General features: G+C 39.0%; 2 protein-coding genes across 2 annotated transcripts in view; one reads left to right on the forward strand and one right to left on the reverse strand.

Annotated features, from left to right (window-relative positions):
* CDC40 (cell division cycle 40) overlaps positions 1 to 9314 on the reverse strand; it is a 37890-nt gene extending 28576 nt beyond the window's left edge. Inside the window, exons 1-3 of the mRNA XM_062570968.1 lie at positions 9109 to 9314; positions 3305 to 3391; positions 1558 to 1687 (exon numbers count right to left, since the gene is read on the reverse strand). Coding sequence (XP_062426952.1) covers positions 1558 to 1687; positions 3305 to 3391; positions 9109 to 9309 — 418 coding nt within the window. The 5' untranslated portion in view covers positions 9310 to 9314. The remainder of the gene's footprint in view (positions 1 to 1557; positions 1688 to 3304; positions 3392 to 9108) is intronic.
* Positions 9315 to 10639: 1325 nt separating this feature from the next.
* WASF1 (WASP family member 1) overlaps positions 10640 to 26857 on the forward strand; it is a 101396-nt gene continuing 85178 nt past the window's right edge. The window contains exon 1 of the mRNA XM_062570969.1: positions 10640 to 10722. The gene's annotated coding sequence lies outside the window, so the exon portion shown is untranslated. The remainder of the gene's footprint in view (positions 10723 to 26857) is intronic.

A 26857-nucleotide genomic window follows, 5' to 3' on the forward strand; every position in this document is an offset into this window, starting at 1 on the left:
ACGGTGCAACATATAGTTTCTGTAAACAAAACTAATCTGTCTATTCAGATTCTGAATCAGCTTTAGACTGGCATTGTCTGTCAAGTTATAATATTAAAATTGCAGAAAAATAAGCTACAGCTATGCTCTAAAAGATCCACTTCTTAATATCTATATTTTGCTGATGATATTCCATGTCAGCTCAGTGAGAAGTATTTGTTGGCTAAAACTGTGCAAAAGCAAAACCCATCTTAAACCCATTTCAAAGTGTAACATTTACAAGAAAACCTGTAATCAAATCTGAAAAAAAACCTGAGGATGCTGAAGTCTCAGATTTTAGGTAATTTTTTCATCCACGTTTCATTGTAATATCTGCCTCCCACATTAGTATTAAAGTTGTTAGTAATAAAGTCTCAACCTGTTTCCATTACAGAACACACCAAGTGAATTCACACATGCATACAGCCCTAACGCAGTTAAGGGGAATCATGTGTGGGGACGTGATTTTGAGGTATGACAACGTGAGGGAGTGGTCTTCTGAATGCAAATATAGATAAAAAAGAAAGTTGCAAGTCTGCTGTGCAAAAAGTTGAGCACTGAGATACTTTACAATTTGTACAAGCAGTATCAGAATTTGCCCAGCAGACTGAATTTGAAGGTTATAAAGCAATGAGAGAGAGCACTAGTGAGAGAGAGAGTGAATGTGGTTGAGAGCATGAGCACAAGGCTTACAGTGAAACACACGAGAAAAATTAACCTTTGTTATATGTCAATACATGGTGGTTTCATTCTTTCAAATATAGCCCAAAGAGTTCTTAGAAATCATAATCTTTCCACATTTTCCTTATAGGAAAATCCGTTTTTCTTAGAACCCATAGTAAGTTTGTTTGAAATGCAAGTCTCCCCAAAACGCAAATGTTTCATTTTTCAAATGCAACTATTTATAAGAGAAGTTTTTTTGAGATAAAAAAGAAGCAACTATAATAATTACCCCTATGGAGACACACCTCTGGGGGAAAAAAAAAGCTCTAGCAAATGTTTAGAACTTCTCATAAGGCTTCTTCTGAGGCTGCAAGCTTCAGTGACCTTGCACAGAGTATTTTCAGCAGAGGTACTCCTTTCTGTGATTGCCATTCATTTAACATGTATCTACAGAGGCAACTTCTATGAAGAACCTGATATTTCAGAAAGGCACTTGCTTTTAGCTTTCCGAGAGCTACCTCAGGAATCAATTTGCATAATAAACCTACAGTTACTTGTTATATTAGAATGTGAGATTTTTATTTTTTTTTGTCTTCTACACTGACACAACTAATAGAAGCCTTAATTAAAAGTGGTTTGGCAGGAGCTCATATATTTGATTAAAGTTTCAGAGAGAATTACCAAATGAGATTTCCCAAATAAATACTATGACCTACAGCTGTGCAGATTCTCAAAGGCTTTCCCTCATTTTAATAACACTGTTAAACAGCCATTTATAGAACTTGAAGTCCTATTAACTGTTCTATAAAGAACACCTTATTTTCTCAAATCTGGGCATAATGAAAGTGGAGGTGAATTTCACTGTTAAGAACTTACCGTAGGTTGCAAATGTTCTTCTTTGTTGTTCAAACATGAAATCATTGATGTGAGCTGGTTCTGCATATCCAGAAAGCATATTTCTAGGTGCAGCCATTTGCTGAGTCCTAAATGGGTTCTCTGGTCCAAACTACATAAATAATGTTAAAAGAAAGTGTATCAGAATTACTAATATTATATCTGTATGTGTGTGCGTTATTTTATTAAAGAGAAAGACTGAGTGAGAGACCAAGAACGGTTTGTGTTTCAAAAACAGTAAAGTGACTTCAGCTTTCCTTTTCTTTATGACTACTGAATAAACTTCTTAGTCTGCTATTGCTTTGAACAGCTAGTTTTATGGTTGAACTTTCTAGCTTATATTACTGGTAAAGAGGACAAATCAATAGCAATTACTTGACACAAAAGACTGACATTCAGCATGTGATCAATACAAGCATATTCAAAAGACAGTAGTGTATTACGTCTTGTAAGCGGGAGAAGGAGAAATCAAGTTCTACAGAAGTCTTGTAGCTAACACAGAAATAACATGGCTAACAACAATTTTGTGTGTGTAAAAAGCTGTTAGGGGACTTGCTGCATTACTGCAGAAAAAGCAGTTATGAAACCCTGCCTTGCCTTTCTTCTTGCAAGATGACAAATGTCTTCCTGACTTTACCATGGATAAGAGAAAGAAGGTATCTGAACCGTAAATGCAAATAGAATATTCTGACAGTAATAGCAAACCGAATTTAATCATAACAAGTGTGCTTGTCAATCAGCAATCAACTGACTGTCCCACATTAGGTTTCCCTAACTGAAATGTTTATAACATCATGGTAAGTTCACTCACCACTATGGTAAAGTCTGAAACCAGTATTTTGCTCACATATCGTACGGGTTTGATACGGCCTGCCTAAAGTTGCATATATGTAAGCTTGCTTTGAAAAGACCTGCTTATGTGGTTCCAAATGTGTGGGGTTTTTTTTGTTTTTTTGTTTTTTTTTTTTTTTTTTAACATAAAGCACAAGGAATGTAAGAACTTCATACTGACACAGGGTCACCTTAGACAGCATGAACAATTTATGGCACTAACTAGCCTCTGTCTATCTGGAATGCTAGCCCCCGAACTAATACTAGACAAACTGTACAAGAAGTCAAATACTGAGAAAAGTTAAATGCTTGAATAGCTATTTTGTTCTTTCAGCTAGCCTGTCAGTTAAATTAAAATAGAAAGCAGTTCACACTGCAGGCTGACCAATTTCTGTGCAAATGGTTTTGCACTACGTACATTTAGAAAAACATCAGTTACTAAAATACTTAAATGTCATTGACGTGAATAGAGTTCTATTGATAGTACTTAAATTTTAATTTTAAATTCTCTTCTCATAAGCCATGTATCCACAAGCCATCTTACAACCATTCATTTTGATCTAAATAGCATGCTGAGTACACAGTGAAAATGTGAAAACAGTAACAAGACCATTTTCATGCAGTCGATCTGCTTTACTGAAAATTTTTATGCTATCTTTCAAGCTTGATTTTTAACTTTTGATACTTCTTTCAGTACAGTTTTATGCAGAAAAATATTAAAATTTAAGCATATAAAAACACCACCAGCACACCTCTATATTCTTTCCTTAGTTTGCCCAAACTATAATCTTAAATAAAGCAAGCATCCAAAAGAAGATACATATTATTTGAATTTCACATTAGATTAATGGAACCTCTTCCCTTTAAAGCCAAATACATTTCTGGTCTAATATCTTACCTCAGGTGCAAACATGGTATCATAAGTGGGATTGTACTGAACTTCCTTGATAGCAGGATCAAGGTGGACTCCTGTTTCCACATCTTCCTAAAATAAAACAGGCATGTTAACAAAACATTTTTACATATACCTTTAAAAATTACATTACTCCATTTCAGATGAAATTATTTTTTTTTCTTTAAATTGACATTTTTAGGACTGGAAAGGAGAATAGTAACTTAGCCAAATTTCTATTTTTTAAAACAATTACAAAACAATGTTGAGCATTCACTGAAAAACTGAATCTAATATGCATGTCGAATTTTGTAGTTTTTTAAAGATTTCATGCACACACTTTAAAAATCATAGCAAGACTAGACGAAAGCCTTTTTTTTTTTTTTGAGGATGTTTGAAAACCTATCTTGTAAAGAAGAATCCATTAAAATGGTCACTAATTTAATATCCAACCATGAAAGCTGAATTTCTACAAGAAGGCAGCAGAAATCTAAGGTAACTTCTTTGAAGCATATTTGGAAAAAAAAATGAGAACTTTAAAAGAACAAATATATGTATAACACATTGAGGTTCAGAAAGTCCAAAAACTCTTATCGCTAAGTCTTTACCAAAAGGTATAAATATAATTCAGTTTTAGTTCTAAAATGTGTTTCCAAGCCTATCATGATAAAAATTTAACATGATAGTTGAAGGAACAAGAAAGAGTAGCTAACCAAAAGAGCAACTTCTAAAATGACTCAATGATAAAAACTCAGAAGGTCACACACAGCTGAAGCAGAAGACAACAAGATGAGAAAGAAATGGCTGATTTAGTGGTGGCGCTCAGAACAACCTGGTTTCAAAGAGCTCTACAAAGGCTCGGGTACATTGATCCTAAATTGACACTACATTTTTAAATTAAGGGCTCAGTTACACTAAGGGGAATGTTATTTTGCTGCATTTTACTGGTGTTGCTTCCTGTGCTCTTCTTCCAGAAGAAATGCTTTTTCAAAAGGCATTTGTAATGTGCTTACATATTGACATAATTCTGAATAATTATACTGAAAAAGTTATCCAGCATAAGTGTTTAATGCTTACAGACAGTGGGAAACTTCCAAATGCAAATACAACCCACAGAAGGAAGTGTTACAAAAGAGGATCAAATTTTGGTAGTCACATCTTTAATAAAAAATTACCTCAAACTCATTCATCTTTTGTATTGTTGTATCTTGAAAGAGCAAAATGGCATGTTCTATATGTATTTAACATTGCTGGCTATTCTCTGGCATGCCATGCCCAGAAGCTTATTTTTACTAATTTGACAGCAGGTCAATTATAAATAAATTTGTGTAGGTATGCAAGACTTCAACGGCTTTAAAACCTGATTTTCTAGAATACAGGAAGAAAAAAAAACTATCTATTTATAGAATACAGATCTTTGGCTTAGTACTCGATTATATTCGGTTAAAATTGCCTCAAAACATTTTTTTTTCGCAAAAGACAATGACAATGGATATTTTGATAGCAATCCTACCAATTGTTTTTAACGTACTGTCTTAGTAGAATAGTGAGCTCAACTAGAAAGCTTTATTCTCACTGTATATCAATTATTTTAACAGGCAGGTCCAGACACTGCACTGCTCTTGCTTGAGCCCTTAGTGCTGCCAACTCTCTGACTGACCTCGTTTCTCTCATCACACGACCTTTCCAATTCACTAGGCCAGGATGACAACGGCTACCGATACACTCACAGCCCTGACTTTCATACACCGTGAACCTGCCTGGGAACAGCACAGCAAGCCTAATCCAGTCATTCAGCAACAAAAATAGACCCTCTCCCCTCCTCCCACCTCCCGCTAGAAGAGGAGCATACCAAAAACGCTTCCCAACCTCTACTACCTATATGCTTATATTTTCTGTCACAGCTCCGTGACCTAAGGACATTTTCCACAGACAACTTTTTCAAGTTGTATCATACTGCCTGCTCTTCAGGCTAGACTTCACATTTTAAGCAACCAGCCTTATAATTTTTACTTGTCAAAATTAGTGTCAATGACAATATGGCAACATTTATCTGATCAACTGTCAGTGTAATTTAAACAGTTATCAAATTCCTTGAAATTAAGACATAGGGTCTTTTCGCTGTTCTTTAAATTGAAAAAAATAGATATCTAATTTTGCAAAAATGCCAAGAATTTTGCAGTTCTATTCTTCCTCCTCTTTTCTTCCCATTAAGTCCTATTATATGCCATTCGGTAACTGAGAAGAGAAACAGATTGTGCCGTGAAAGCAGATCCTCTGCAGGATGATTACAGCAATTCTGGTTTTACTTCAACATCAGTGGAACAGTGCTGAGTCATTTGGAAGTGGCACAATATGTTCACTCCTCGACCACCACAGGCACATTCTTTCTATGAGAAAACCACTGAGCCCTAAAATTGAAGCACATGTTATGTTTATCAGAGTTACACTGCCCAGGACCTCCAGCGTTATTCATGAGCCCACGTATTTGTTCATCAAATGATGATGTTAAATATGCTCCTGAAACACGTCAAGATTATCTTTTCCACTATGCCACTTTTAGCTATCTACTAACAATTTGAGCAAGTCCCAATTCCCTACTCTTGGTCAACTTACGATAAATGTTGGTTTTAATGTCATTACAAGGCTGTCACTAACAGAAAAATTAAAAACGCATACCACCAAGACCAGCCATCGTTAACCCAGCCCACCACCCATTTTAGAAAACAGCGAGCTATCTGCATTGGGGCTTTCTTTCTTGTGAGGAGAACAAACTTGTCACCAGTAATCACAAGCCCCATCCTCTGCACACAGCCAAGATCACCAGGTAAAAGTTCCAGCTGTAGAACTGGCAGAGGTGGTTTGTGTATCTGCTGGCATCCCTTTCCTACAATTGATCTTTTCCAAATATTTGTCCAGACTCCTATAGCAATGTAAACTTCTTGCATATACAACATTCCTTGGCATTGGAATAGCCTTACTGCTTATTTTCATGAAAAAACTTCATCTTTTTGCTTGTTTTGAATCCAGCTCCCGCTACTTAGCCCAGTACGTAGCCTGGAAGAGGCAGTGAGTATTCAAACTCCTCTATGCCACTTAATGATTTTGTAGATCTCTATCATACTTTCCACCTCAGTCATCTCTATTCCAATTATGGCCTGCTCAATAATCCCTCAAACAGAAGTGGTACCTCTGATCAACCCTGCTGTCTTCCTCTGAACTTTCGGCAGTCCTAACATATCCCTTTCAAGATGAGGGAACCAGAATGGCACAATTTCTTCGTCTGCTCTTTTCCCTAAGTCACTGCTGTTTTTTCAGCACTTTACAGGAGCTGAGGGGTAGCAGTAGAAATCTAAACTTTCATTTAATTCAGCTTTCCTATTTAAAGTTAGTTAAAAGAAAAGTATTACTGGATGGAAACAACGAAAAAATATAACTCAGATTTTATTTTCTATGAGTAAACTTAACATCAAGATCAGCAGTAGGCAAATTACAACAAGCAGACCTGTGTAACAAAAAGGGTGTAACTAAAGCCATGCTTGCAAACTTTTAAAACAGAATCACAACTCAGTATAGTTTGCAGTTATATTTACGATGTATTTAGAGGTAAGAATTCAGCTGATTTTTGTAGAATAAAGACCTACGTCTTGGAGTAGCATCTGAGGGCTATATATGATAACTACATTTAATTAAAATCAAAAAAACCCAAATGCTGTGGTTGAATGTGATAATAATAAAGCCTTTCTAACAGAGTTAGGAACCTACTCCTCTTAAAGTACACCCAAGTCTAAAGTCTGTGCAAGTAAACAAGCTGAAACTGTTAACTAACCTGCAGGAGGTATAATGATAAAATTAGAAAGCAGAGCATCAACTACTCAAGAGCTACATTCTTAACTGCCAAAAAGCCATACAGCGTGACTAGCCCCCCTAGCTTCCCTTCTTATTATTATCCTTTCTTTTACAGAATGATTTCTTCTCTTCCCTTATATACATTCTTAGTCCCTTGTGTAATATATGTATCCTTATTTACATCAAAACAACATTTGCACAAGTGAAAAGCAATACTTATGAACCGTAACTCCACCTTCCTCCTCACTCAACTTGCCATTTTCCCAATGCAGCACTGAGAGAATTCTTGTGACCTACGCTTAAGCATCATTGCTTTTATGTTTATTTAGTTAGGGCTAATTTCCAATCCTGAAGAATCAGGAAAACTCCAAAGGGGATGACCAACAAGTTTCCATGTTTCTTTGACGGGCCACTCACATTTTTAGACATGGGAGGCGTTGAGATCACGTTGTTCATCAACTTCAGACCAGTAATCCTTTCTTGAAGGGTACAAGTCTGGAAAAAAGGCTCTTCTGAGAAATGATCTGTTTCTCCTCAAAGGAGATTGTGCTGCTAAAAGAAGCTCCAGTATACTGCATATTTAGTAATTCTTAGCTTGAAGTCATAGATCTTTTTAGTTACGTGCATCTCATCTATGACTTCAAACAAAAATGAAAGACAAGATTGTAATAAAACATTTCAGCAGAATGCCTGCCACAGAGACTGGTGGACACTCCCTTTCACAGCACAGTTGGGTGAACATCTTCGAATGGGATGTACCGTTGACACAACTAACTCCCCCAGCTTCATGTTCCCACTGCTGCAGTGGGCACTTAGCTGTGCTGGCACAGCATTTGTGCAGATACATTGTGAACCAGATTGAGGATTTGATCCAAAGGAAAAATAACCGAAGAGGTTTCTTTTTCATCCATTATCACTTGCCTGATCTCATTCACACAGTAACTGCATAAACATTTGTGCTGGCACAGCAAAGGGGAAACCTGTTGCTACAGCCTTAGAAGAGCAAAGAGCTTATCATCATTCACAACACTTACCATCATTCACAGTCAAAAAACATTACAGATATTAATTAGCGTTCCTTTCAAAGTTTGTACAAGACAGTCTGCCAAAGCCACAAATCAAGAAGCTACAAGTTATCCCTTCTAGATGTCAAGGAATAATAAAATGCACGTATAATTAGTTCAACAATATGCATAAGCAAATATGATCATTTGCGATAGCACATATATTAACTGAGGACAGCAAAACGAACAATTCTATCCAGCTATTTAACAAAAAAAGAAACATTTCAGGACAGTAGGAAGCAGCATGGTATCATACCAATATTTTCTACAATAAGATAACATATTTTTGATTGGAAACAAGTTGTCTATAATAAAAAGGAAAAAAATAACACAACAAATTAATCCAACACCTCCCCCCACTCCTTAGGGTGAGAATAAGCCAATACAATCCTGCCCTGAGCTTGAAAGATGAAGTTTTCCCAGGCAACACCAGAGTGAAAACAGAAACACCGATCGTCTTTCACTGCTGCTCTTCGGACAGGATTCAGTTGCACTAAGCCTATCAAGTTGGTATCGATTTCACCCCGCCACCTGGGCAAACTACACAGAAAAACGGTGCATCTTCAACTCAGGGCAAGAAAAGACAGGGGTATCTGTTGAACTCCAAGCAAGGCGCGGCTTTCAGATGGAGGTAATACATTTCAACGAGCTTATCGCTACAGTTAAAGTAATAATAATAATCAAAAAGCCAGGCAGGCTCTCCAACACTCCCGCGGCCTCCCGACGGGGCCGCCCGGCTGCGGCAGGCGGGCTGCAGGCCCTCAGGCCGAAGCGAGGCGGACGGCGGCGTCCGCCTGGCCGGGAGCAGGCCGGGGGCAGCCCCGAGACGGGGGCGCGCTGCCCCCCGGCACGGCCCGGCACGGCCCGGCCGCTCCCCGGCGGGGAGGCAGCGCCTACCTTCACGGCCACTTCCGGGGCCGAGTCGACGGGCAGGGCGGGCGGGGCGGCGGGGGGCGCGCGGAGGTGCAGCACCGCGTCGCGGCTGGCCAGGACGGCGGCGGGGGCGGCGCGGCCCGGGCCCCCCTCAGCCTCCGGCTCCGAGTCCGGCTCCGAGTCGGAGCCGCCGTAGGAGGCGAGCGCGGCGATCGCCGCCGACATCTTGGCGCGGGGGATGATGGGAGCGCGCGGGTCCTGGCAGCTCCGCGGCGAGCGGTCCGCGCCCCCCACCCCCACCCCCGCGGGGAAGGCGGGCGTGGGGCGGCCTGTCCTGAGGGGATCATTAAAACCTCAAACACTTTAAAGTATATATTTTTAAAAAATATAAACCGTGGTTTTGTATGAGTCACGCGGTTTCATCTCTCGCCGATGCCATTTCACCTTTCAGGACTCCCAGGCGGGGCGACAACCTGCCGCACGGCCCACGGAGCCGCGCCGCCGCCCGCCTCGCCGGCGCGGGGGGTCAAAGCGTCCCGCTAGCCGGGGAAACGAGGGAGCGGGGCTTGGCGCAGCGGTTCCCCGGGTGTCCGCTGGCAACGGCAGCAGCGGCGGGAGCCGCGGCGTGGGAGAGCGCAGCTGCTCGTGGGCAGCGCGGCGCGGCGCACTCACGGCTGGCTCTAGTGCGCACAGAAACACCCCAGAAGGAGGCTACGGCCCCTTGCGATGTTTGTTTCCTTGCACTGGTTTGCGTTTTGGGTAACCTCCGGAGAAAACATTCAACAGAGCGGGCGCAACAGTTCGCGGGCGACCACATCCCCTCCCATACGAAGGGTGTTCACTTCTTTTCAGGAGACGTAACCGCGGGGCGGTCTGTCTCCCCGGGGCGGAGGGGGGGGTGGGGGGAGGAAGGAGTCCCCCGTTTTGGGGCAACACCCGGAGCAGCACCAGGACTGCGCGGCGGGACGGGGCCGCCGAGCCCCGCTGCCCTCACCGCGGCGGCGGACCGCTCGGCCCCGCCCTTTCGGCGCCGATTGGCCGCGACGAGCCGGCTTTGGTTACGTCACGAGGCCGGGCCCCGCCCTTCCCTTGTTGGAGAGACTGGGGGGGGGTGTGTGTGTGTGGGGGGGGGGGGGGGGGGGGCTGGATCGTACCACCTGCCGACCGCGGGGTGGGACGGGCTGGGGGCGCCCCTCCCTGCCCCCCTCCCTCCGTCCCTGCCCGTCGCCGCCGCCGCGGGGCGTGGGGCGGCCCGAAGGCCGGGTGGAGGGGCCGGCGGCCGGGTAAACAGCCCTCCCGCCCGCCTGTCCGCCCGTCCGTCCCTCCCTCCCTCGGTCCCCGCCTCGGCGCGCCGGGGAGAAGCCCCTCCTCCCGCGCGCGCACACACACACACGCTGGTCTGTGTCTATTGTGAAGCCTTCGGGGGAAGCTCCGCGGCGCCGGAGCCGCACGCGCCCCCGCCGCCCCGGCCGGCGCGGAGCCAGCGGCCTCGGCGCGCGCGGAATGGCAGGAGCCGTTTGAAGCCCCAACGGCCGCGGGGGCAGCGCGAGGAGAAGGCGGAGGGAGGGGCTGAGGCGAGAGCGGCATGAAGGTGTGAGGGGCGGCCGCGCACGGCAGCCGGGACGCGCGGGCTTGCGAGTAAGTGCCCCGCGCCCCTTCTCCTCGGCCCCGGGGCCGGGCCGGGCGGGACTCCGCACCTCCGCTCCCCTTCCCTGCGCGCTGCGAGGCGGTGCCGCCCCCACAGAGGGACCCGCACCAGGTGCCTCCCCCCGTCTCCGAAACGCCTGGGAGAGGAGGGGGCCGCGGTTGTGGCGGAGCGCGGCGCCCTCCCGGCCGCGCGGACCCTTCGCCTGCGGCCGGACCCCGGGAGGCGGCGGGAGGGCAGGGGAAGGCGCCCCCCTCCCCCCCTTCCCTGAGGCTGGGGCTGGGGCTGGGGTCGGCAGTTGGGGCGGTTGGGGGGGGGCGACGGGGCGGGGGATGACGTCACCCGCCGCCAGGTGCGAGCGGGTCCGAGCCCGAGGTGCGTTCGGAGCCGGCTGCCTCCGCGTAATGTATGTAACTGGGGCTCCGGAGGGCCGAGGTGCGGATGGATGCGAGGGGGCTGCGTGCGAGCTGCCTTTTGGAGACGAGCAGGTTCGATCACATTCGCTGCAAATCTGCCCGCTGAAACACTGCTACCATTGTTCAGCTGTCTTGGAGATCTCGGCTGGCTGGTAGCAGGAGAGCTTCCAACACCACCCTAAGAAGCGTGTGGCGTCCAACTTCTCTAGACAGCAAAACGCCTCTCTGCCCTTTTCGCTTGGGGACGGAATAAATGGAAAGCACGAAGCGCTGAGGGGGTTTCACGTTAGGCGTACACATTGCATGTGCTAGCACCTGAAGCAGTATATTGCAGGTACCTGTAATTTTCTTTCACGTTGTGTATTTTTTGAGAGTTGGAGTGAACATATAGGGGTATCTACAAGTTAAATGCTTTAATTTCATTTACTATCCTTTCCAGTAATCACGCACCTAAATCCCTTAGCTTGAGAAGAAATAACTTGATTCTTTTAAAAATGTTGAAAGAATGAAATGTAGGATGAAATAAAAATAATCTTCATCGCATTATAGGGATGGAGCAAAGTGTTGTGTTTAGATATCTTTTTATTAAAGACAAGTGTACCTCTTTGTATGCTAGAATCAGGATTATGAAAATGACTTTGCAAGGATTTTAGGTAAGAGTCCCGTGTTTTTCAGCATTGAGACCTTTTCTTTTGTTTGCCTCTCTACCAGCTGAAGTATACTATGTTTGACTAGTATTTCAGGTGGTATTATGAATTGCCTTTTTATCTAAAATACATGAGTGATGAATGTGTAAATAAGGTAAGCTGTATGACACCTCTCAAAAATCACAGCTTATTAATATCAAAAGCAGATCTTTCACTGCGGTCGATTTGTTTGTTGCCTGTAATTGCTAATTGATTCCATACAACTACATTCCTTGTTTTCTTGGCATGCAGCTTCTGGGTGTTGTTTTAAGTTGCGAGGTGCGCTTCTTGAAAAGTGAAATACTTCAAGATCTGTTTGTGTAACCAGTCTACAATATTTTGAGAATTGTGTTGAGAATGATCGATGTCTTGATTCTGCTTTGTAATCCTTGAATCTCGGTGTTTAATTGACAAGAGTTTGATAGTTTTCTTAAACTGTGTTATGTCCATCTATCCTAGATTGCTTGTGAGTAAAATTTAATTATTGAGTCTCTAGATGAGATCATTGTACAGCCTATAGGAATCACTTGCTGGTTTGAATTAGTTGCCTTTCTTTTAGCATCAGGGTAGTGTATAAGTAAGCATGGAAGAAGTCAGGCAGTGTTTCACTGAATAAAATTTCTATTTGCTTAAACTAGACAAGATTAATTTTTACTAAGCTTTCAGATGTAATCTCTTAGTATGAAATACTGACTTGACTGTGCTCTAATTAGGAAGAAGAGAAATATAGATGGGTACTATACATGGATTGTCTAAAATCTAGTTTTTATTGAAAAAAAGATGAACTATTGCTTGCTGTTTGAGTCTAGATAATATTTTAACACAGTAACTATTAATTGAATATTTGTGAATTTAGGAAGGAGTTGCTTGATATAAAGCAAATTAAAAGATCGATTCAGCTTTTTAAAAAGTCTTCTCATTGATTCGTATACACTGCAAGTCTCTTGTTCTATTTTAATCAGGGCCTAGAAAACATATGTTATGTTTTGGGTGAGGATGAAACCTGTTCTGAATGAAGCAGCCTGAAGTAGTGGGTGGAAGATGATTTGGAATTCCTGGCTTTTCTTTCCATCTAGCTCTTCCACCGCTGTTTCTTTTTGCAATCACTTTGACTCTCTTATTTCTCCAAAGGGAGATAAAATTGTCTTCCTTTATACAACCTTTTTGCATATAAAAAGGGCTGTTTCGCATTTGTTTGTTACTCTTCCTGGTAGTGAATACTATATTAAGTACCACTATTTCTTCCTTTTCCCCCAGGTGAAAAAATAAGAACTATTTTAAAAGAGTAGTTCCTTGAGCAGTGGATGCCTGAAGCCTTGGCTGCTTCTTACTTTTTTTTTTTTATTATTATTTTTAATCTCGTGAATGTTTGCAAGTGCTAATGGAATATTTTTTTCCTACTTGGAACATTTATAGTCTCCTTTTGTGGATCATCTAACATCTTAATTTATGATACAGCCTTTCCCTCAGCCAGGACACTCATACCATCTTGATTTTTTGACCTTAATGTTTTCTTTGGCAATTATCTTTGACACCTCTATCCTTCTGTCAGATTTGATTGAAATCAGCCAACAGGTTCAAAGCTATGTGGGAATGCATGGGGGACCCCCCTGCACACATACAATGCATCCTGCGTAAGTCTAATTTCCTTAAAAAGCTGAAGTAAAAATAAACATGAAATATGCAGATTTAATACATTTCCTCTATTTCAGTATTTTCTTTTGTGTGATAGATAATGAAGTCTGTTTCCTTGTGTTCTTAATATGTTCTGTCCTTTTCCTGTATTAGCTCTTCTATGGCTCTTTTTCTCTCTTTCCTTGATAGATGTACTTTATCTCATTCCCGGTGTTCTTTTCTGTTTTTTCTTCCCTGTGGAAGATGCTGCTTATAATCCTGTTGGTTCTTCTTTTCTATAATTTTTACATCATCCTTAAACTGCTATCGGCCCACTTGAATATGCAGTAGCTTCTCATCTACCCAGATCTGTAAATCTACAGTTTGGGAAAAAAAAAAAAAACAGCTACTTATCAAGCAGAGGATTGAATGAAAATATGAGGCTCTGTTGTCTATGGGAAACACTCAGGAAGATTTTTTTTTCTTTATTCCTATGCTTTTTGGCTACTGAGAGAAGGTATTGTGGTGGAAGTATTAATGGGTTACTGTTACTGCATTCGGATTGGATTTTGTACCTTTATACTTGTATGTCTGATGCATCTTAATGTTCTCTCAGTTAGGAGAGTGAAACACTTTTTATAATTTATGCTCTACCTTTTTCACCACCTTACAGCCTGTGACTGCTGCAAGGATAATGCTTCTTTTCCAAGTTTTGGGGTTTTTGGGGGGACTGTGGCCCAGATTCTCAAAGTCATTGAAGCGCCAGATTGCAATAGGAGTTCTGTGTTTCAGTGTATCTGGCTCTAAGTGTTTGGGAGGGATCTCGATATCGTCTAACAGAGATCACAGCCTATAAATTTCGTGTTTACAAGACTTGGTTTCCAAAGAAAACAGACATGGGATAGGGCTGAAAAACAACTATTTAGACCATCATACTTATTTCAAATGACTTTGCAAAAAAAAAAAAAAAAAAAAAAAAAAAAAATTATGCAGATCCTCCTCCCTAGAGGTCAGAAGCATTCTGTGCAACCTCCTTGCACTACTCAGGTGCTTATACAGTTTCTGTAAGCTGCATCTCATAAGATCAAGAGTTAATTTTTTAAATTCTGAATTATCTAATTGTGCCCAACACAAGTTGAATGAAGAATGTATCAGAGAGGCAGCACAACATTCATTCTAGACTTCCAGGAAAATAAATTAGTGTAATTAGAAATTCTTTAATACTAGGTTTCTTAACCCTCTGAGTGATTTCTAAGTCAGTTTAAACACAAAATATAATCAAAAGTATATACATTTTTAAAATAGATTTATTGATATGGGAGCTTATATTTTGGAGGGAAAGCTGAGTGAAATGCTAGCTTACTTTTGCTACTTCGATGTGTGTGTAAGCTCACTTATTACAACAAAGAAGTAGAGAATTGGAAATGTTACATTTTAACAAAGTACTTAAAAAAAAAAAAAAAAAAAAAACCCAGCAGAAATAATGCATAGTTTGAGTTTATGCTTTGCTGTTGACTGAGTGTTAACTAGATACTATGGTTGTAACTTGAATTTACTCTTCAGACCTCATAGAATCCATATAGAAGTAGCTTATTAAGATTATCCTAACTGATACTTAATTAGAAAAGAAGAATCAATTCTCAATCCAAGATTTTTTTTTTTTTGACAACTAATAAAAGGTATTACATTATGTGATGTTTGTATTGTTTCTTTCCCTTTTTTTCCTGCTGTCTAATAAGCTGCATTTATTTATTGGGAATGTTGATAGAGTCTCTGTTCTCTATCTGTCCTCTTGCTTTCACGAATTTGGAGAACTTTGATGTACTTGAGACAAATTTGGTAGAAATCAGTTAATAGAATTTAAAGTTTTTAAAGAGGAACTTTTGACAAATATTTTGCAAGTGATTCATACATTCTGTTTGCCTAGGACACAGGTCTAAAAATTGTTGAAGTGAGCCTGAGTGCTCCCTTCAACAATAAACTTACATACTTGATACTCGCCCACTACAGTTGCAACTGCTTGTAGGCAGAAATACACAGTGACAACAAAGACTAATGGTGGACTTAGTAGTATTAACTATTAGTACTAGTGTAATTTACTGCTTCAGCAAGGAAAATCGCGCTCATTAATCTACTAGGGTTTTTGATTACAATATTAGCATAGCAGATGCAGTTCTAATCATTTACATATTTAAATTTTTGAAGATGTATGGGAAGGTTGCACACAGCTAGCAATTAAATAAAGAAACCATGAGGTAAGAGGTAAAATATTGCCATAGGTCACAAAATCCTTGGGAGGAAATAACAGAAATAAATGTTAAGTTCTAGTAGCCTTAAGGTTTTATTTTAAATCCAGAGCTGTATAATACTTTATATTAATCACCTATAGAAGGTGATTTTTAAAGTAGCAACATTTACTGAGGATTCAAAATTGTTTAATCAAGTTCAGAAGTACTGGGAAGGGAAATCTAAATAAGCCATGTGAAAGGACAGAAGGATAACAAGTAAAACTGAAAGTTGATACATGCAAAAATGTTATGAAGGCAAAAAATATGACACAGTATGTCTTAAGATTCTAAATAAACAGTAATAATACAATCACTACATGGGCATCATTCCAGATAACTGAGGTGTCTCGTTACTTGATTTATTCTTTTTTTTTTTGAATCACCTCTAATTACAGCTTAGTATAGAGAATACAGTGTTGTTCTATACAAATTTCTTAATTCTTGTCTAGTATTTGAAGTTTGCTATTGGTCAAAAAAATCACAGTATCTAGAGAATTTGAGACAAAGGATATGATAAGGTTTTCAAGAGATTGACAAGATTGGAATTATTTACCTGAGGAAATGAAGAAGAGCAGATTTAAGAAATGAGAGGTTGGAAACTATAGAATAGATGTGAATTTATGCACTACAATAGGAAATACAAAAGGAAGTTTGCATTCAGAAAATGTCAGTTTATTGAAGCCATACCTTTTTGCAAGAAAAGGAGAAAATGAGGGAAAAAATGTGTTTCCCTACTTGCACTCCAAAATATGTTTTATCTATTTATCTTATCTAGCTATCATCCAGTGTTAAGACTATTTTCCTTGAATACACAGGACCTAAGAAGGACTTTAAGTCCTCGCTCTGTTTTTTTCACACCAATGATTTGAACTTTGCTCTTTCTCATCAGAGATGACTGTTCAAAGAAATAAATATTCATTGAATTGAGATGTTCTCAAGTCTTCTATTTCTGTAGCAAATTTTGTAATTTCTGGCCTTTGGAGTCATTGTCTGCATATTTATCCCAATTAACTGTTGTTTTACACAAAGTAAGGCAGCCAAAGTTAGTGGAAGGATAAGAGAAACTCAAAATTCATTGTGTGTTGACTGTGGTAATAACTTGTAAGCCTGTGAGTGGCTAATTTGAATACAGAAATGATGAAAATCAGTGTTTTATGAGGAAACTTTGTTAGCCAATCCAGCAAGCTTTGTAGACTAATGAAAATGTACAGCTAAGGAGCATAGGGTTTCTTTGCAGGGGAGAGTCTAATTTTATTAAGCCTGTCATTTATTGTCAGCACAGCATAATATATGGGCAGGTTATGGAAAACTGAAAGAATAATAGACACTGAGGTAGGTGCCTTTACTGGAAATGCTCATGCCAGTACTGTATTACAACAGCTTGCCCAGCAGCACCTAAGTGCCACCTCCAAGACAATGACTAAGGACTTACCAAATCAGGTTTGTCAGCTATATTTCTAGAACATGATGCAGTTCGTGTTTTGAGGCGCAAGAATCTTTTGCCTTCAGGCACATTCAGGGTGATGTCCTGGCTCAAAATAGTTTTTCTGTCAAATCAGATGTAACATGTAAGTAGCGTCACTACTGAAGAACCATTGTGGTAGCTGAGAAACTTTCCACAAAAGGTTCTCATCAGCACCCCCTGCAATGATTTTGGTAAAGACCTTCAAGTAATTCCAAAAACTCCATAGAAAAATAGCAAGCACTTTAGCTAGATCATGTGTGTGAATTTCAACTGAAATACTTGAACCAGCTCTTGTAAAAATAGCATGCAGAGTCAGCTTTTCAGTTTAAAAAAAAAAAAAAGAATGCTTAGCTCGTTAAATTTTGTGCAGCCGCTAGCCACTGAATGTGTGTGCATAAAGGCTTAGAGAGATAGTACCAAGTCCCTCAAATAAGTTTGAGGTCTTTTATGCTCAGCTGACTCTGATCTTTTTTTTTTTCTTTTTTCTGATAGTAAAGGATGAAAAATAATTTGTGAGAAGGCAGTGATTACCACACCCTTACAATTGTGATCCCATGTTCAGTCAATCTTATTAGGATTGAGAATCTGACAACAAATACTCACATCAGCAATGGAGTTTGTCATGGATGCTTTGGAAATCTCTCCTCAGTAACGAGGGCTTTTCAGAAATTCTGTAGTACTTATGGAGGGAAATCTTCTGTATTACCCAGCTACCCTGTGCAGCAAATGTCAGTGATATAAGATAGTGATATCTTATATCTTAATACCTTGAGCAGCCTGCTGTAGCTGATCCTACTTTGAGTAAGGGGACTTGACCAGATGATCTCCAGAGGTAACCTCAGATGTTCTGTGATCTTCATAGTAGGAGAAAAAAATCTCAGAGAATTTAGGAGAAGTAATAGGTAGGCTGGGCTACTCTCCAGGTGGCAATGGATGTCTTTGCCACTGCAGCTTGGTCTGAATTTACTCTTGTGAAAATACATGTAGAAGTATTCAGTCTTGTATGGATTTGGACTGCCACTGGAGAATGGTATTACCTACTGAATGAACTGACATTATTCCATAGTCTTGAAGATCCAAGACCATCTGTTGTTCTCTAGAATTTTAAATGTGGCTGTCAAACAGTACTGTCCACATCCTCAGTCAAGACAATTGAATACATTCTATGGTTCTAGCTAGCCTGCGTAGTCTATCAGAATAATCTGGGGATGAACTTTCAGGGAACTTACTGAAGGTGAGTTTCATGATACAGCAAGAGATTCTGTGCAATTCAATTCTAAAGCATCCTTTCCACTGATTATGACTTTTCCAAAAATGGAAGTCAGATATTGGAGTTTATTATCTCTGGCTAGTCTATCTAGCACTACTTTTCTGTTCTACTTCTAACTAAGAAAAAAGATTCTTTTGCAGAGAAATAGTTTTATGTCATTGCCTTGAAAAGGGGAGGAAGTTTTATTAACAATGAAGGGAAAAGATTTTTCTATTTGGAAAAGAATTGTAGCATTCATTATATTCCATACCTGAGGCTACTCTTCAAGTAAACACATTTTTTCAGGATGATGGATTTTCAGTTTCTTCAAACTTGGAACTAGTTTGTGATTGTTCTGTGTAGTGATCTGTCTGATCTACAGGAAAGTTCAGAGCGGGACTTAAATAATTAAATCTTTACAGCACTAGTAGTGATCATAAAGTACTTGGTGGTGGTGATACTACCTTGAAGGAGAAGAGGAAGTTTTATGGCTCCTCAGACCTTACCTGATGACCTATATGCCAAACTCTCTATTGCAACTGAAGTAGGTTGGACTAATTCTTAAGATCTATCGCTTTTGATGTTATAAGCTGCTTGGATGTTTTTGAATCACAGAACGGTTGGAGTGGAAAGGGGCCTCTGGAGATGATCTGGTCCAACCCCCATGCTCAAGCAGGGTAACCTGGAGTAGGTTGTCCAGTGCTGTGTCTAGTCATATTGGAATATCTCCAAAGATGGAGACTGCATAACTTTCTCGGCAACCTGTTCAGTGTTCAACCACCACCATAGTGGAGAAGTGTTTTCTTGTGTTCAAGTGAAATTTCCTGTATTTCTGTTTGTGCTTGTTGCCTCTTGTCCTGTCACTGGGCACCACTAAGAAGAATCTGACCGAATCTTCTTTACACCCTCTGTTCAGATGTTTATAATAGTGACAAGATTTCCCTCCCACCCCCATGCCTTCTCTAGCCTGAACAATCCTAGCTCTTCTCAGCCTTTCCTCATGTGAGAGATGCTGCAGTCCCTTAATCATCTTTGTGGCCTTTTGCTGGACCGTTCAGCCAGTTTTCAGTGCACCTTACTGACTGCTTGTCTAGCCCTCTCTGTATCAGCTTGTCTCTGAGGATGTTATGGGAGATGGTGTCAAAAGCCTGACTAAAGTCAAGGCGAATAGCATCTGTTGCTCTAATATATTAGAGCAATATATTGAAGCACTAGCATATATATAGGCTGCCTTCTCATAAACTTTGGATTGCTCACAAGTTTACTATCTGCTTATTCATTAGAGATCTGATCACTGTTACCAAAATACTCCTTTTGAACCTTGTGGACCATCGGAGTTTCTATTGATTTGTTTAATATGGGATGAGGATGTCATGTTATACAGCCACCTTGTGGGGGATCAGTGTGCTCCAATGATGGGACATCTTGAGGAAGGTATTTACTTCTCCAGGTCTACAGTATTTCTTAGCTCTGGATTTCTGGTAACAACTGAAATCATTCTTTGCCTATACCTTGGAGTATTCCCTCAGTAAACAGGCAGCTTAGTAACTAGTGTCAGCCTAAAATCATGACTTGTAGGAGTTGTCAGGTAGAATAATCTGCTGGTAGACGGAAAAAAAAATCTATACTTCAAATACTTTCAGTCTCTTGCCCTATCACACAAATACTCCCTTAATCCTATATTTCATTGTTCTAAGAAATACCTTGAATATGCTATTCAAGCCATTCATGTACAGAAGCAATCTAAGTGAGTCATGTTCTGCCTCTGAGTGTTTTCAGAAATGTAAGATCTTTTCTCCTACCTCTTCCACATAGGGCATTGGCTGCTAAAGGTGATTTTTGAGCTGAGTGTTCTGGTCCATCCTTGATTGTGATTAGCTCCTTTATGTATAGGAACTGAGTACCTAATATCAATCATGTTTTTTTTCCTTTGAATCTTTGTGTATCATTAAAGATTTTTTTTTCTTTTCGTGAGAGTAATTTTATTAAGAGTTATAAATATGATGTTAAAAAAAAGAAAAATTAAAAAAAAAACCCGTAAGAACTGTGTAATGGAGTCTTAAAATATACTGGATGTGAATTTACTGTTCTGGTGTTGGTCAGTTTTTATGCTGAAGTGTATTAGAACTCAGGGCTCTTCTTGGCAGTACCTTCTGCAATGCTGGGAAAGACCTTGAAGGGCTGGTTCTTTTCTATCCATTTATCCCTCTTTTTTCAGGAATTTATTAGCTTGCATTGCGACACTTTACAAACATGCACCGTTGGTAGTTTTTAATCTTGATTTTTCTCCTTCCCCTAGAGTTTGACTTGCAACACTAAACTTCCATATGTTTTTTACGATTTGTAATTTACCTTTATACCGTTTTTTCCAGATTAGCAATCTGTGTTAATTTTTACGGCCTTAATGTCCATTTAGATTCTGAGGCACATATGTTAGCCTTATTTTTAGTGTATTCAGCTAGCACTAAGCTTGAGTAGCAGAAAAAAATGATAGATGATTTCGATTTCATATTGGAACGTGAGGAACCCTTTGGACATTGCTCTTAAAAGCATTCTTGAAAAGCCTGATTCACTTATGCTTGGGAACTGTAAATCAAAATATGCTTTAGACCAAAATACCTAGTGCCACAACCTTAATTCTGTACTACTGTAGTAATGTTAAAATATTCATGGTCTTATAGAAGGAAAATGCATGTTCTGTTCAGCATTGAAAGCATTGCATATCTTTAAAAAGATCGGACAAATTCTAGGATGCAGAAGACAGAACAGAGCATTTGAATATAATGAGAATAGTAAAATTGTTTTTCAGAGTGTTTTTAAATTTTTCTTTAAGAAATACTAACTGGTATATAGTGGTCTCACTGCAGTGTGTTAATTTTTGGTAGAATTATACGAACTTTGGAGATGAGATTTAATATATTTAGGGACATACCAATCTATTTAAAAATCGAAAATTATAACTTAATTTGATTTCTAGATTTAATTGGGGAAAATGATGCTAATCACTGATTAGAATTCATGTTCCTTCTGTTACAAATGCTTTGTTTTTGTTACATAAATGTATTTAGAACCTAGTGCTTTTTAGTCAGTTGTATCCAAAGTTACTGGAAGTTGATTATATTATTAACAACTAACTATGTAATTAGTGCATATTTAGGAAGTAAACATTGCTGATACTGCTTTCTATTTTGCACCTGTTAGGATTTTTTTATATATATTTTATGTGTAATGGATACTTTTAACAGAGAAATTTGTCTATTAAAATGTAGTTAGTTACTACATGGATTGGGCAGTTGAACAAATTGCATCCAATTTGACTCGCTGCAAGCATATACTAGCTGAAACTTAATAGTCTTAGTGACTGTATTTACATATTTTAAAGATCATCATCGTAACTAGCATTTATGACTACCAAAGAAAAGCAAAGAGTAAATGACTCTAAAGGTGTATTAGCTTCTTATGTTACCTTCCTCAATTATTCTGCACTTATTCTTAACATTAAGTTTATTATGTCAATGTATTTTGAAGAATATCAGCATTAAGATCTTTCCTGAAAAGTATGGGCTTTAACAGTTTCCCCTCACCACTATTATTCCCCTTTCAATTTTTGTGTGCCAGTTGTATGACAAGTTGTCTTTTGTTGATGAAATCAGAATTAGATCATGATGTGGGACTCCTGCTTAATAACCTCAGTGTGCTTCTGCTAGGCAAAAGAATGCTACTTTCAGGCTTTCCTGAAAATGCAAATTCTAATATTCCAATATTTCAGGTGACTATTATGTTAATATCAGTCTTAAGTTTCATCTGAAGAGGTGAAACTGCTTTGGCCTACACCCACCATTTGGCAATATATTGGTCTATGAATATGTATTAGTAATAACATTTCTGTGATATAGATGCATATTCTTTGGAACATAGATCTTGTTCTTGCTACTCAGCCTGAATGGCTGAGTTACATGATTTAGTGATGTTGTGGTGAGAAGAGAAATAATCCGGTCCTACATCGCTCTGGTGTGACAATGCCTAGGTAATCGTTATGTCTGGTATGTATTGACGTGGTGGAGAAGCATATCCTATGCAACCTTCTCTGGAACTTGTACTTTCTAGGTGTGCTGTTTCTGCAGCGTCCTCTGAATGTATAGAATAGGGGCTAAACTTTCCCATAATTATTCTTGGTAAGTTGATTAGCATTGGAGGAATTAATGCACTGAATCTTTAGTACAGCCAGCAATACTTGGAAAATTCAGTTAAGTAGTTAATGGTAAATAATTAGGAAGTTTCCCTCCTTGAATGTGAAAACTGAAAGGTCACTTTGTTTAGAATTTATCATTTTAGTTAAATAGCTATAATTTATCAAAGGTGAGTAGAAAATAATCATGCTTTTGTTGTTGTCCTGTTCAGTACACGGTGTGTTTCAGACTCCGTCTCTTACAGCTTGAAATAAACACTGACTTTCCCTTGCTCCTAGTATTTCAATGTTGAACAAAGCAAAGCAGTTAGATGCATTTTGGATAATTGAGGTTTGCTTTATGGCATATTAGTAATCTTGAATGCTGTTTGGTGACAGACACTGAAAATGAAACCGAACAGTAACAGTCATATATTTGCTTGGTAGAGAACTAAGGATTGTTGGACTGTGGAATCATGTTTCCTATGTGGCTACGAACTTGTCTTTCTCACCCACGCTATAGTCTCAGAAAGACCATGTTTTTTTCTGGACATGTGTTTAAAGACGGACCATTTTTCTTTCATTCTGTTAAATGTGGCATCTCCATAAGTGCTGGTTTGCTAGCTGCTTTCTTACTACAGTGGAGGATGAATTTATGAAGGTGATTTACTTCTGCAGGCAGCAGAGAAACTCTGAGCAGAACAATCAACATTCTTGGTGTTGCCTTTCGTTTTCAGTGCCCTGTATCCTTAATTGCTTCTCCCTGAATCTGATATTCTGCTACAAATGCTTGTTGTCTTAAAGGAACTAATAATAATGTAAATAGAACTATTGTTTAACGCAGCTATTTTCAGATTTTTTTCCTTGAAGCTCCTGCACAGTCAGTTTACTGCAGTTTGAGGCACACTGGCTTGGTTTGTCCATCCTTACCCCTTTGTACCTCTTGGTGTGTACATGCAGAATGCACGTGAAAGCAGGGAAGGCAGAGATGCAGTAGGTTCACACTTGCCCACAGTGGAGAAGGAACAGTACTTGGAGTTGCTGCTTTTCTAAAGCACAGGGTTGAGCTTCCCTTACAGAATGTCACCTCATTGGGGAGCTTTGCAATCCATGGTCAGTCAAACCTATCCAGTGTGGCCCAGGATGTGCGATTGTGACATCTTGGTAACGGATATAATGTGGAATTTGTAGGTTACTCTCTGTAAGAACATTCTGAACTTCAGAGTTTAGAAACTAATGGAAACCAACATTTCAGTTCATCCCTTGTTGACCTCTCAATCCACATTATGGCTTGGGCTTCTAGTTGTGTTCATTGGGCCATTAAACAGTTTCTAAAGTTGTACTTCATATTCTTGAGGGTCTAATTTTCTTAATGGGATTTTTTTGAAGCCTGCTGTAAAAGAAAGACAACATTTAGTGTCAAAAGTATGATGAAATAGTGCACAAAGTGAACAGGCCAATTTAATTCACTCAAACCTGAAGATAAGGGTGATTCTTCTAAAAATAATTCTCTTCCAAACAGTAAAAGATGAAGTAAGTTGTAAAGCATATTTAAACAGATATTTACAAAGCATTGATTTCTGCTTTTTGATTTAGAAAGTGTAAGCATTGCAATAAGGTTAAACTCTTTTTTGCAGTTGCTGCTGCTATATTACACTGTCCTTGCCTCTTTGGTAGAAAAAATGGAGAGATATGTCAGATGGAAATTACAAATAAGTATTTTATTTGTCTTCCGATTTTTCCTTATCTCATAGTTGTCTCAAAGATACCCTTTTCTGTTAAATTGTTCTACCTTACTCACTGAGGGAGTGTCTAATCTGAGCAAGAGACAATATCTGAAGTTGTGGAGTTAATTGATGTTCACATTAAAAAAAAAAACAAAAAACAACTTTTTGGTGCTTGGTAAGTTCCTAAGTTCACTTCAACTAAAATTTTGTTGTCTGATTGTGTGGAAAAACAGAATGATGATACATAGGACTCATTTTAGAGGATAGATACCCTACACAAGGCTAAGCAAGTGAAATTTATTCTAATTACAAACTTGTAGCAGGTGTCAGGTTATGCTTATTTACATTGGCAGGGCACTTTAATGTGAATATATGGAAGAAGATGTAAGCATTTTAACAGCCAAAATAATGAGTTGGAAAATAAATTAAACATTTAGTTTGGAAAGAAAAATACTAATTGCTGTAAATTGTAATACATAATTTTCTTTCCACCTCTATTTTAGTTAAATATATCAAAGCAATGTGAGGCTTATCACTTCTTCAAATAAGTTTAAGTTAGGAATGCTAATAAGCTATGGTCTACTGTACTTGTTTTTGTAAATTACAGTTCATTGTAATGTATATAAGCAAAAATGTACTTTTAATAGAAGCTGAATTTTAAACTGAAGGTTAGAAGTAGTAGCAAGATCAAGAGGATGAAAAAAGATATTTTGACTATTGTAGAATGCAAAGGCAATAGACTTTTTTACTAACTAGATACTAAACTAGAATAAGAAGAGGTGAAATTTGGTTTAGAAATTTCAAATTCCTTTTGTTAGATATTTAAACAGGTACTGAAATAAATTTCTTGTATTTAACTTGTTAGCCCTCCTATACATATTACGTTACACTATGCAAAGCTTTCTGAGAAGAGATTTTCAATTCAATGCATTTGTGCATACCTAAGATTTGAGAAAATACCTTTCTAAACAACATTTCACAGTTACTATTAAATTCTGGTTGTGCTTCTGTTAGGATTCTAGGCAGAATTACAGCTGCATTTACTGAAGATAAAGCCATAATCTCGAGTAAAAATTTTTTATTTTATCTGTTTATTAAAATGAAGAAACATGGAGAAATCTAGTCATCTTTGATGACTGATGAAGTGTGTGATAAATTCTAAAGGATTTCTGTGTAACTGTTCACAATTATGAAAAATTTAGATAACATTTAATTGCTCATAGCTTCTATAATTACAATAATGAAAGCTAACCAGAATTTTTGAAGCTTCCCTGCTCTGTTAGGAGTGCAAGCAGCAGTATTATTGATTTTTTTTTTTAATTTCATTTCATTCTATTATCTTAAAACTAGAGGAGATAGATAGCAAAGAATAAGATTTATCGGGTGAAAAGGATGATATGGAGACATGGAGGAAATTACTAATGAGAACTGTGAACAGTTCCAGAACTATGTGAGGCAGTGATGTTCTGGAATTTTTTCAGGTTCCCAAGTGAATCTTAAAAATTCTACTACTGAATTAAAGGAAACCTTGAGTGTTGTTTCTGTCTGCAGTAATAGTCTTTTTCTGCATATTGCTAAATTAACCCTACAATATATAATTAATGTGGACATCTCAGTAAACAATTTTTAAAGTAGTATTGCTTTTGCAATGAACCAGAATTATCAAAATAAAATATGTTCTTGAAATCTGCCAAGATAAAATAGGTCTTTACTCTCATCATCTTCTACATTTGTTGTCAGTTGATATGTTTTGAATGACATGTTGTCTTACTTTCAACATACTTCTGCTTTTCTACAAAGAACGTGTAGTTCTTCCAGTAAAGTGCAGCATAATGTCTGTTTGTTTGCCAGTGTTGTTGTCTTTCCCTTGCAATAGTTATTAGAAAATACTGAAGTGGAAAATCAGACTCCAAACTCTCTCATACTTCTTTTTCTCCAGTTACAGACTACAGATTTAGCAGATTTGTTGCAAGATTTTTTTAAAAAAAGTAGGATGTGCCTCCTGTGCTCTCATGACCACTTAGCTTTTTGGCTGGTATAGATGAACTGCACGTGTAGATGGAGTATGGAGATTTCAGAGTTGCTCTTTTCCCTGGTTTGGTGATAGGCTTTGGGAAGAAAATAAATATGATTATTAAAGAAGAGACATATAGTGGAAGAGGCCAGTGAAAACTTGCTATTAAAAAGCTATTAAAGCTATTAAAAAAAGAAAGAAGAAAAGAAAAAAAAGAGAGAGAGCAGTGCTGTCCTCTACCAGCAAAGCTAAAATAGAGGCAGAGGGTGGTCAATGATTCTTTGAATGCATTGATTTGACATTTGATTTTAATTTCACCTAGTATTTTATATACCTAATTTTATCTGTCCTTGGGGAAGAGCAAAACCTGGCAAATGATGACAATAGAAGAAACCACTGTACTTGCCAACTTGTCCTAGTTAGGTCAAGAAGAAAACAAGTTTGAAAATAAGAGGAAACTCCTGTTATGGTCAGTCTCCCATGCAAATTAAGAAGCTCTTC

This window comes from Rhea pennata, chromosome 3 (assembly GCF_028389875.1).
Source record: "Rhea pennata isolate bPtePen1 chromosome 3, bPtePen1.pri, whole genome shotgun sequence".
In the NCBI taxonomy this organism is placed as follows: domain Eukaryota; kingdom Metazoa; phylum Chordata; class Aves; order Rheiformes; family Rheidae; genus Rhea; species Rhea pennata.